We start from the raw sequence: 13,159 nt of genomic DNA, 5'->3' as shown, positions 1-13,159 counted from the left end.
AAGCATAATCCAAGTGCTTCTATGTCATTTTTTTTTTTTCTTTTGGGTTGTAATCTTCCACATATTTAGGTAAGTTGTACCAACCCTGACAACTATCCTTCAAAGGAAGGGCATGTCCCTCCTGGTATCGAGGGAGAGACCGATGCATCGATAGAGAATCCCATAAAGGAGCAAAATAAAATGGCTTAATTACTCTGTTTTGGTGGTTAAATTTGAGTTAAGTGGGACTTTAGTGCTTAATCAGCAAGTTTAGGATTCTCGTTTATTTTCGCGACTGAAACCAAAACTTTGAAAACTTATCAAAGTTTTCGTACTGTCAAAAGTTTTACAAAAACAAACACACATTTTGATCTACCAGTTTTTATCTCAAAAGTTCTTAAGTTTCTTCTCAAGTTTTCATCTCAAAAGATCTCAAGTATTTTTTCAAGTTTTCATCTCAAAAAAATTGCACCATTGGTAAATAAATAAACAAAAGAAATAGTCAGAAAAAAAAGACCAAATAGTTAAAAAAAAAAAAAAAGAAGCAGCCAAAAAAAAAAAAAAATAACCATTGGTAAATAAATAAACAAAGGAAGCAGCAAAAAAAAAAAAAAAAAATACCATTAGTAAATAAATAAACAAAAGAAGCAACAAAAAAAAAAAAGAAGACCAAATGGTTAAAAAAAAGGAAGCAGCAAAAAAAAATAAAAAATAAAATTGCACCATTGGTAAATAAATAAACAAAGGAAGTAGCAAAAAAAAAAAAAAAAGACCAAATAGTTAAAAAAAAGGAAGCAGCAAAAAAAAAAATCACCATTAGTAAATAAATAAACAAAGGAAGCAACAAAGAAAAAGACCAAATGGTTAAAAAAAAATGAAGCAGAAAAAAAAAATACCATTGGTAAATAAAGGAAGCGGCCAAAAAAATAAAAAAGACCAAATGGTTAAAAAAAACAGAAGCAGCAAAAAAAAAATTACCACTGGTAAATAAATAAACAAAGGAAGTAGCAAAAAAAACAAAAAAAAAAAAATTGACCAAATGGTTAAAAAAAAAAGGTAGAAAAAAAATTATACGATTGGTAAATAAACAAACAAAGGAAGCAGCCAAAACAAAAACAAACAAAAAATGACCAAATGGTTTCTCTTAGTTAAAAAAAAAATAGGAAGCAGGGAAAAGAAATGCACCATTAGTAAATAAATAAACAAAGGAGGCAGCAAAAAAAAAAAAAAACAAAAAAAAAATGAAGCAGAAAAATTAAAAAAAAAATTGCAGCATTGGTAAATAAATAAGTAAATAAAATATTATAAAAGATATTACAAGTACTTGTGGATCCCATCATATTATTAACTATAACAAAGTCAAACTAATCTCATCTCATCTCTGAAAATAAACACATATCTCATCTAAACTTATCTTATCTCATCTCATCTCAACATATCTCAAAAGATTTTATCTTATCTCATCTCATCTCTGAAAACAAAAGAAGTTAAAGAAAAGTCATCTAGCCAATCCCCATTTGGAAGAAACTTGAGTTTGCTGTTTTGTTGATACAGTACCCATGCACACAATCTATAACTTTGGCAACCACTTCGAAGTCAAGTAAGACCTTTGAGCCCATCAAAAAAAAAAAAAAAAAAGTAAGACCTTTGGCACTGTGCAAAGAGATTTTAGCAGCTGAAGCCACTAGCTGCTCAAGAGGAATCCCTTTTCAGCATTCTGATAGTGATGAGTGCAATCTAGAAAGTAAAGAGCAATAAGATTCTAGATACTGATAAAAAAAAAATTAACGGGAAATCATGGATGAATAATTCTCTTCAAGTTTATTGTCATTAGGCATGCATCCTAGAAGGTTTCATCAATCAAACCTCTGGAACACAGAAGACATGTATAGCTGAAAGATTGAACAATCTTTAAGTGTATGATATCCAAGAGAAATCAAGCTGTTATACACAAACCAAACAAAAGTTTGGAAGAGAAAGTTATATCACAATCAGGAAGAGAAGGATATTACAAAATCAGTATCTGCCATGAGAGAACGGCACCAAATGTATTTGAACCTAAATGAGCAACTAATACCTGCCTTCTTCATTTTTGAATCCATCTAGTGCTTCGTGGAATTGCTGGACTTCCTCTTCAAGACTACAATCCATGTAATCGCTTCCAACAAGAAGGCTATCGCACCCAATACAATGATCACAATTATGTAAGCTGATTTCCATTTCTTTGCAGGTTGCAAGATGTCATAACCTTTAAAAATATTGAGAATGCCAAGGACAAGTATGGCGTATCCAAGGGCACGGTGGTAGATATTCCAATACAAGCGGTACTTGTGGTCCTTCTTTGGCCTCAAGAATAAAGCAAAGATCTGCAGAAGCCAAACAAGGATGTTCCATCAGTAGAAAATTAGGCATCACAGCATGTTGCCAAATTATACAAATTAAACCATTTGAAGCCAACAATATGTATAAACAAACAAAAACAAAATACAGCAACATTACTCAACACAACATCAAACGTGGAGCTCGAACATTCCACAGTTTCTTTCACTTACAAATTTCTTTGAGGCAAAAAAAAAAAATGCCGAAAAATCTTTTAAGTTTTGGACTCCAACATTAATTAAGAAAAAAGAAAGTGGGGGTCGACCAAAAGGTTTAAGTCCCAGTGGTAAATATAGCATACCTAATTCTTCTTCAATATTTTGAGCATCTGGCAACTTCAATATCTAAAAGCTCGACTAATAAGGCTTTGAATACTAATATCAAACATTCGGATAAGAAATTCAGTTTAATACATAAAGAAACAACAATCATCAATAAGTCACTGACAACTTTTTATGGAGCTTACGACAACATACAAAACTAGCTAATCACCAGATAGCAAAAGATACCACGTTGGCACATTCTGTGAAGTGACATTACCTGCACTGTGGCCAGGCAAAAGAGGGCTACCCCAATATTGCGGTGATCAGTGAATTGGATTCCCTCCGACTCACTTCCAAGCTTAAGACCAATCCCCCAGCCAGCCACCCCGATTGCATAACCAGATACTTGGCACAAAACATGAAGATAGAACCATGCTGGATCCGCAGACTCAAAAGTCCTCATGTACCTCGCAACAATAGCCCCAATAGGCAACAGAATGCCCCAACTGACGACATTCAGTATTCCATGTATCTGGCACCCAAGAGAAAGAAGAGACAGATTCAGAAATTTGTTAACAATCCACAGAATGGATTAACATAAATAAAGGATAAAGCAAGCGTGCCAATAAAAAAGGGTTAAAGCAAGCTTTATATGTTCTCGAAATTGCAGCAAAAAAATAGACGAGATACCAACAAGAGTATTGTACTTGTTTAAGATTTGAGACTTCCCAATGATTAAATCTCCTAATAAACAATAAATATTCCCATCGATTTGAAGATGAATCTTCTCTAGAACTTTATGCAAATTAAAGATTTTTTCCTCTTATTTTTGAAGTTTTTCCTAAGGGAGAAAAGTAACAGAAAAGAACAACTATTCCAGTCTAAAATGTACTCCCACAAACTATCCCGAAAAGTTTGCAGCTCTTGGGCACCCAGAAACCCCTCACCATGAATTTACAGTTTCCCAAAATACTAGAAAACAGAGAATCCATTCCAATAATCAAATAAATGGAAATAAAAGGGAAAGAAACGAAGTAAGAGGAAAAAGAAAACCCACATTCTTCTTCTTGGTCCTGGAGTCCCCTCCGGAGGGAGAGGCCATTTGTTCCCCAATCAAACTTAGCGTGGACTTGGCGTTCAAATTGGCCGTTTGCAACTCATGCTGGTCCGGCAAGCCAGCGGTGATGGAGGGACCCACCTGCCAGACCTGGTTAACCGTTTGTGCATTGCCGGGGACCTTCACCTTGGCAAAGAGCCTCATGACGCCGCCGTCGGACTCGGCACTCAGGTCCCAAACGTCGAAGGAGATCTTAGATTCCGTGATGGGGCCTATTTCCTTTATGTTGTAGGTCTTGACGGTCATTCCGCCGCCGTCGGACTTGAAGGCAAGAAGGGTCTGGGCGCCCTTCATGCCCGTCCCAGTTGGGTTGATCGCCCACGCGATCCAGCCATCGGACTTGGGCGGAGGGGCGATGAAAGCGATGGAGAGGGAAGAGTTGGACTGGTCGTAGGTCCAGTGGAGGTAGGAAGAAAGCCTGGGGAGGTCAAGGCACTGTTTGTAGACGGCATTGTTGGTGAAGCTCTGGGAAGTACAGGTGAGTGAGTGAACCGGAGAGATTACAAACAGAGCCGAGAGGGAAAGAAGCAGAAAAGCCGAAGCAGAGGATGGAGGAGAAGCCATTGATGAAGGTTCTGCGCGAGAACAGAGGAGTAAAGCAAGAGAACAGGTGGCGAAGAGAGAGCAGAGAAAGTCGACGGAGAGGCAAGGACTATTTTATTAGTTGAGAGAAAAGGCTAAAAAAGGGCCAGCGCTCCGATTTTGTAGGTGTCTTGCAGCGGCATAAAAGGCGAATTAAGGGGTGGACACGTGTCTTGTAGATCGCCCAAGTACGGAACGTATTATGTTGTGGATAGCAATATGGAAAAAACTAGAGCTACCGACGTTAGGGTACCGAGGATTGCTCCCGACTGAGGTGCTATAGCCATGTGGTTTTAAAAGACAAAACAATAAAGAAGATTCATCGGTAGGAATGGGAATCTTCAGTAACTGCAGAACTATCATATTAATTATGTAAAAACATTACTGATATTTTGATTTAATTTAAAATTATAATGGATTTTAGTATGTTAATATACCAGCTTGTGTGTAGGCTGTAGCAAAAATCAAAAGCCATTGATATATATTTTTTCTTTACGCCTTTTAATTTTGTCTTTTGATCAATTGCATAAATTACCTTAGTATAGTATAAATCAAGTAAAAATATTACCAATTGCTTAAATTACTATTGAATTAAATAGATGAATTAAAATAATTACCATCGAATTAAATATAAACCAAGTGCTCAAATAATTTTCCGTTAATATACCAACTTGTGTGTGAAAACAATTACAACAAGGTGCTTTTGTAAAACCTCTTCAACCGTGAGAGTCTTTGAGAGTCTTATTGTATTTATACACTTCGTATATTGTATCAATACATGAGAGTTTGTACTGATTGGAGGCCTAGGATACATACGGCAATGGAAAGTAATTATATTACAATAAAGATATTAGCCGTTGCATGATCTGGAAGATGGGCTAGCTATTACATAATTTGTGGATGTAATCTTGCTTGTAGCCATTGGTTCTTTGTATGGGAGGTAGCCATTTGGTTCTTCACAATGTAAGTTTTCTTCTGACTTGTTTGTAGTGTTAATATGCCCCCGCAAATTGTGCCGAGAGACGAGGCCAAGTTTGGTCCGAAAATCAATAAGAGCAAGTGGGCCAAGTGGCTTGGTAAACATATCAACAAGTTGATGAGATGTCGAGACATGCCGAGTGTGAAGAAGTCCAAGAGCAACACGTTCACGAATATAGTGATAATCAATTTCAATATGTTTGCTTTAAGCGTGAAAGACAGGATTAACAGTCATGTAGAGAGCACTAATATTATCACAGAGTAACAACAGAATGGAGGTGAGGTGAATGCCTAAATCACGTAAGAGGAACGATATCCAAGTTAGTTCGGCAGTTGTATGGGCTATTGCGCGATACTCAACTTCAGAGCTTGATCGAGAGACTGTGTGTTGTTTTTTTGCAGACTAGGAGATACAATTGCTTCCAAGAAAGACACAGTAGCCAGTGGTGGAGTGTCCAGTAGTAGGACAACCTGCCCAATCTGCATCAGAAAATGCATAAAGATCAAGAGTAGAATGGGAACTAAAATGAAGACTAAGGTCTACAGTGCCTTTTAAATACAGAAGAATATGCTTGACCATTTTATAATTTGCTTCAGTAGGTGAATGCATGAATTGAGAAACAAAATTCACACTATAAGAGAGGTTAGGACGAGTAAGGGTAAGATATTGTAAGGCACCAACAATACTACGGTAGTGAGCAAGGTCAGAGAAGGGTGTCTGAGAGGTAAGACCTTTGGTCCGTGGCATCATGGGAGTGCCCATAGGTTTACAGTCATGCATCTTATCTCATTTGAGAATATCAAAAGCATATTTGGTTTGAGAGAGGGTAAGGCCATCAGCGGTGGGACTGATTTGGATGCCAAGGAAATGGTGAAGAGGGCCAAGGTCTTTCATGGCAAATTGACTATGAAGAGTGGAAATAAATTCAAGAAGATACGCAGTAGAAGAGCCAGTCAATAAAATATCATCAACATACAAGAGTAAAATAAGAGTACCATGCGAGGAATGACAAACAAATAAAGAAGAATTAGCAATGCTACAAAGAAAGCCATGAGTTAATAAAAAAACTGCTATATTTGTCAAACCAAGCACGGGGAGCCTGTTTGAGACCATAAAATGCCTTATTTAATTTGCAAACATAAGAAGAATGAGTTGGATGAATAAAACCTGGAGGTTGTTCCATGTAAATAGATTCTTGAAGATCACCGTGAGGAAACACATTTTTGACATCCAATTGTCGAATACTCTAGCGGTTGATGAGAGCAATTGTGAGAACAATGCGAATAGTACTGGGTTTGATAACAGGGAAAAAAGTCTCATGGTAATTTATGCCGTCTTCTTGATGAAAACCTTTAGCTACTAAACGAGCTTTTAACCGATCCAAGGAGCCAACAGCTTTAAGTTTGCTTTTGAAAATCCATTTACAACCTATAATAGACATAGTAGAATTACGAGGGACAATAGTCCAAGTGTTATTCACACATAAGGCATGTAACTCATCATGCATTGCTTGTAACCAACCAGGATGTTTGAGAGCGGAGCGAATGGATTTAGGTTCAATCGGAATGGGAGTAAGGTCATGCAAGTAGGCATATTTGGGGTTAGGCTTGCGAATGCCAGACTTGGACCGTGTGACAATGGTGGCAGTAGGGGTCACTGATGAAGTGGTGGGAGGATCAGTGGGTACTGTGGTGTCAGTACCAGAGGATAGAGATGTAGATATAGGTAGGCTACTGGCACTAATGGTGGGTGGTGCAGGTGTAGGGGAAGGGGCAGAAGTGGATAGACGGGGAAGAGGAATATCCGCGGCTATGAGAGATGCGGGACCAACTTCGGGTATGGTGGAGTTGGAGAAAGGGGTAGGAGGAGTGATCCACATATCAAACGTGGAGAGGACTGGCTCGGTAGGTGAGGGTAAGTGAAGGTTACCAGGTTGTTTAAAAGGAAAAGTGGACTCATCAAACACAACATGACATGAGATGAATGTACGACCAAAGGGAGGGTGATAACATTTGTAACCTTGATGCTTATCACTGTAACCCATAAAAACACAAGGTAAGGTTTTATGATCAAATTTATTTTTTTTCGTATGCCAAGTGTAAGGAAAACATTTTGAGCCAAACACACGTAAGGAACTATAGTCAGGATAGGTGTCGTGAAGGATGGAAAAGGGTGATTGTAAATTAATGGTGGTGGAAGGGAGGCGATTAATAAGAAAAGTGGTAGTGGCAAAAGCTACAACCTAGAAGCGTTTTGGAACGCTACTGTGAAAAAGCATGGTCATCCCAAGTTCACGAATAGTACGATGGCGTCGTTCAACCATACCATTTTGTTCAGGAGTATGAGGACAAGAATACTGATGAATAATACCTTGTTTTTGTAAATGGGATGTAAATTGGCTATTAGAAAATTCATCACCGCCATCAGTTTGAAAAATTTTAATTTTTTTACAAAATTATCGCTCAACATATTTCTCAAAAAGTAAGAATGTAGGGAAAAAATCAGATTTTTTGCGTAAAGAATAAACCACATAAATTTAGAAAAAAGCATCAACTAAGCATGCATAATAATGAAATTTACCAACAGAGACTACAGGAGCTGGACCCCATAAATCACGATACATTTTATCAAACGCATTATGAGTAATATTGGTAGATGGTAAAAAAGGAAGTTTGCAAAGTTTGCCTAATTGGCAACTATCACAAAAAAAAAAAGAATTTTTAGAAGAGCCAGGAACTTGAATAAGGACTTTTGATTTTAAGACTTGTAAAGAAGATGCCTGAGGATGTCCCAAACGCTGGTGCCAAACATCTTCAGGGACATGTTGAAATCGAGTGGAAAAGTGAGCTTCGTACGGAGGAGAAACGACATAGAGGTTATGTGACGCCCCCAAATTCCGTTTGGAATCGGACGGATATTTGAAGCGTCGAGACATGCAATTCAAGGTTACCTGCCTCCGTTCATGACATATAAGATGCAATGTTCATAACATGTATATAACATTATGTAATATTCGTAGCGGACAATTTTTTCTTTAGCAATACTATGCACCAAATTGAAATATCCCAAATGCTTAAAATATACTTCATATATAAAGGCCCATTGAATAACTAAGATCACAACACTGGTCCAAAATGGTTATAATCCAAAAAGTACTGGAGATGCAATTTCATCGTACAAGTAGTAATTTACGTTAACTACTATATTGACATTGACATCATACCGTCGCTCAGTCAACTGTGTCTAGTTGGTCAGCTCTTGATTCTCATTCAGGTCCTGTAACATGATCTACCATTTGGGAGGAATGATAGTTGGGTGACTCACTCAAAAATGAGTAGCACTAAAGCTATCCTAAGTGTAGGAGGATGTCGTGTAATAATTAGGAATAAATTCCTAGATCATCTCATCAGGAAAAGTTACTTAAAAATCAAACTCGTTGAAAAATATGAAACAAAGAGAAAATAAAATGATGGTATGTGCAATGGATGGAAAAGGGTACTAGTCATGGACTAGATTCATGTTTTTAGATTTTGATTGTCGGATTGGAATATAAAGGACTAATAGATTAAACTCAGAAATTAATAAAACTAGATTAAGAATTAAACTAAATTAGGAAGTAATTGATAAAACATGCACTGAAAATTGAAAAGCCCCAAATTCAATGTTCTAGGGTTCATCATTATATTCAAATCACAAATTCTCAAATTAAACCACTGTAATTGTAATCACTACTAAAATGAAAGTTTAACGAAACGATAAAAATAAATAACACGAATTAAATGAATAACAAGTAAATTACTCAAACGTCTAAATCAAAATTCTCTAAAATAATTCAGAAACTCAAAATTGAAATGAAATAGCAAGTAGGGAATTGAAAAGATCAAGCCAGTTGAATGGAGATGAAGATTCGAAGCGGTGGAGGAGGCTGAGCTGCAGTGGCAATTGGACCCCTCAAGGAGTTCTTCAATCTGCTGTAGTGTGAGTGAATAATCAATTATATGAATCCTCCTCTCCGAATCTGAATGAAAATCAATGGAAAAAATGAATTCTAAGTGTTTCTCTACCCAAAACCGAGTTTTTCCAGCCAAGAGTCATCCTAAGATGTCAAGAAAACATATATATACTCTGACGGCGGAATAAACCCTGATCTGTAAAAATGCGATATTCGCTTGAGCGGAGTATCGAGCGAACATCGAGCGTTCGACTCTGCCTAAGTTCACTCAAGCGGCCTGTCGAGCGAACATCGAGTGTTCGACTCTGCCTGAATTCGCTCGAGCGGCCAAATGCCTCCGCTCGAGCGATCTCTTTTCCCACAACTCGTTCGAGCCCACTGTCAAGCGGAAGTCGAGCGTTTGAATCTGCCTGACTTCGCTCGAGCGGCCAGAAGTCGCCGCTCGAGCGATTTATGCCTTAATCCATATTAATCAACAGTTGATAAAATTAGAGCAGAAATTCATGCTTTTAATCAATTAAAATCACAACTTTGATTTATTCATTTTTCCATATAAAACCAATGATAAAGTAATGAAAGAATTAATATATATTGGTTCCAAAAGCATTAAAAATGCAATAATTCAGCTCAATCACACCCCCCAACTAGCATTTTGCTAATCCTTGAACAAAATAGTGAAAATTAATTGAGATGAATATTGCATAAAGATCGAAATTCAAACAAAAACAATCAAACACTATTCTGAATTCTCACAAAAGTGACACGTTACTACTCAACTCCCAAGGGTTATACCCACCAAGACTATCTCAACAATCTTTTACATAGAATTAAGGCAAATGTCTCATAACTCAAATGTGTGTGTGGAGCTAGACCGGTTGTGTGTTCCTCATTACTAGCCATAATTTGCCATAGGATTTTTCAACCTTAAGATTAATCATTGCTGATTCTAACTACCTCAAAGCCCAAGGGTCTAGCAGTTTTCACGCCAGCTCTGTTTTTAAAGGTTGGACACTCAACCCCCAAAGTCTTGGGTAACTGTTTCTAGCCCTTTTTACTTAGTAAAGTTCACTAAGTTGCCTTTATTCCTTTTCTCTCTCTCTTTGTTTTTTTTTTTCTTTTCTTCTTTTCTTTTCATTCTAATCTTTTCAAATCCTTTTCCTTTTTTTTTTTTTGGCATGGCTCGGTAGTCCTGCAGTTTACTTCTCCAGTGTTAAATCAATGAATGGTAAATAAGGAACACTACAAGCATAAGCATGTGTAAAATATTCTTCAAAATTTGCCTTTTGTTCTACAAAAATTTTATCAAGTTTCATCCCAATAAGCATAACATCCCGGTGTTTCAAGTCACATATCAACAAAATATGATGCATCAAAAATCATGCTCTATGTTTAAGCTTGAAAATAAATTTTCACAAATGATCCCGCTCAACTACTCCACCAGGATGCTCAAATTTCATAAATCTTATTTATTTATTTATCTTTTTTTTTTAAACTGTGCACACATGCTACCCCCCAACTAGTGAGAGACATAGTCCTCAATGAGTCGAACGAAAGAAAAGAAAGTGCACAGAACTAAGCAAGCAAAATAAACAATCAACATGAAATATAAAATCAAAGCAAAAGAACAAATAAAAACAAAGCAAGTAAAGAAAACTGTAAAGAAGGAGAAACAAATCAAAACACTTCCCTGGGGTTTTGCACAAGCAAGATCTCTTCATGTGGATCAAAGACCTTCAGAAATGACTTTAGACGTTGTCCGTTGACAGTGAAGCTATTACCATTCTTCGGATTGACAATGTCTACCGCACCATGAGGATGAACGGTCTTTACAATTTATGGCCCACTCCATCGGGATTTCAACTTTCCAAGGAAAATGTGCAAGCGAGAGTTGTAAAGAAGAACTTTCTGGCCAAGTGTGAAATGCTTTGGATAAATTTTCTGATCATGCAGAATTTTCATGCGTTCCTTTGCAATCTGAGCGTTGTCATAAGCATTTCGACGAGTTTCATCCAATTCATTGATCTGCAATTTTCTCAACCCTGAAGCTTCATCAAGTGACATGTTAACATGTTTTATGGCCCAAAGAGCTCGATGCTGAATATCAACAGGTAAATGACAAGTTTTACCATAAAGTAATCGATAAGGAGACATCCCTAGATTTGTTTTAAAAGTTGTCCTATAAGCCCACAAAGCATCAAGAAGTTTAACCGACTAATTTTTCCTATTAGGCTTGATGGTTTTCTCTAAAATAATTTTTATCTCTCTGTTTGCCAATTCAGCTTGCCCATTTGTTTGAGGGTGATAAGGGGTAGAAACTCTGTGTGTAATACCATATTTCTTCACAAGTGTAGAAAATGGTTTGTTGCAAAAATGAGAACCCCCATCACTTATAATAACTTTTGGCATGCCAAAACGAGCAAACAAAGATTGTAAAAATTTCAGAACAACATGATGGTCATTTGTTTTGCAAGCAATGGCCTCCACCCATTTTGAAACATAATCCACAGCTAAAAGAATATATGTGTTTCCAAAAGAAACCGGAAAAGGTCCCATAAAGTCTATTCCCCAACAATCAAAAATTTCTAAAGTCAGAATAGGGGAAAGAGACATCATGTCTCTTTTGCTAATGGATCCCAATTTTTGACAGGGCTCACAAGTCTTGCAAAAATTATAAGCATCTTTAAACATGGAAGGCCAGTAAAAACCGCTTTGCAAAATTTTTAAAACTGTTTTCTTTGTTGAAAAATGACCACCACATGCACTCATATGACAAAATCTCAAAACCGAAGAAAACTCATCATCAGGAATGCATCTTCGAATCAATTGGTCCGAACAATACTTAAAAAGATATGGATCATCAAAATAAAAGTATCGTACCTCAGAGAGAAACCGACGCTTATCTTGGGTGGACCATTCAGAAGGCATTCGCTCAGTCACCAGATAATTGACTATGTCAGCATACCAGGGAGCTCTATCAACCACAAACAGCTGCTCATCTGGGAAACTATCATCAAGAGGAAGGCTGACATTTGAAGAAGGAGATGATGACAATCTAGAGAGGTGGTCAGCTACCACGTTTTCAACTCCTTTCTTGTCCTTAATATTGATGTTGAACTCTTGAAGTAATAGAATCCAGCGAATCAAGCGTAACTTTGCATCTTTCTTAGCCAACAAATACTTAAGAGCAGAGTGGTCAGTGAAAATAGTAATAGGAGAACCAAGAATATAAGTTCGAAATTTATCAAGTGCAAAAACCACTGCAAGCAATTCTTTTTCAGAAGTGGTATAATTTTTCTGGGCATCATTCAAGGTCCTACTAGCATAATAAATCACAAATAGCCTATTATCCACCCGCTGCCCCAAAACAGCTCCTAATGCATAGTCATTAGCATCTGTCATAATCTCAAAGGGAAGGTCTCACTGCGGAGGTTACACAATAGGTGCAGTGGTAAGCGATTTCTTAAGGTTATCAAAAGATTTTTGGCACTCATCAGTCCAAACAAATTCAATATTATTTTGTAAAAGAGTGCACAAAGGTTTTGCAATAGAACTAAACCCTTGAATAAACCGCCTATAAAAGCCAGCATGATCAAGAAAAGAACGAACTAGGAATAGGAAGTTTAGATATTAATTCAATCTTTGCCTTGTCAACCTTTATACCCTCAGAAGAAACAATATGCCCCAATACAATGCCCTGAGTGACCATAAATTGGCATTTCTCCCAATTAAGTAAAAGATTTTTTTCCTCACATCTCTGGAGAATACGTGCCAAATTATGCAAACAACTCTCAAAGGATTTTCCAAAAACAAAGAAATCATCCATGAATATTTCACAAATGTCATCAATCATATCAGAAAAAATACTCATCATGCATCTCTGAAAAGTAGCTGGAGCATTACACAAACCA

At 37.0% G+C, this 13,159-nt stretch overlaps 1 protein-coding gene across 1 annotated transcript; it reads right to left on the bottom strand.

The window, feature by feature from the left end:
* Positions 1–1,868: 1,868 nt before the first annotated feature.
* On the bottom strand, positions 1,869–4,432 carry LOC122293317 (cytochrome b561 and DOMON domain-containing protein At3g25290-like). Its single transcript, XM_043101860.1, has 3 exons — positions 3,679–4,432; positions 2,899–3,153; positions 1,869–2,345 (listed from the first exon to the last, which is right to left on the bottom strand). Exons 1-3 carry the CDS (start codon positions 4,300–4,302, stop codon positions 2,082–2,084), a joined length of 1,143 nt encoding a protein of 380 aa, XP_042957794.1. The 5' UTR covers positions 4,303–4,432; the 3' UTR covers positions 1,869–2,081.
* Between the last annotated feature and the right edge of the window lie 8,727 nt (positions 4,433–13,159).

This window comes from Carya illinoinensis, chromosome 14 (genome assembly GCF_018687715.1).
Source record: "Carya illinoinensis cultivar Pawnee chromosome 14, C.illinoinensisPawnee_v1, whole genome shotgun sequence".
In the NCBI taxonomy this organism is placed as follows: domain Eukaryota; kingdom Viridiplantae; phylum Streptophyta; class Magnoliopsida; order Fagales; family Juglandaceae; genus Carya; species Carya illinoinensis.
This window is presented reverse-complemented; position numbering and strand designations above follow the sequence as displayed.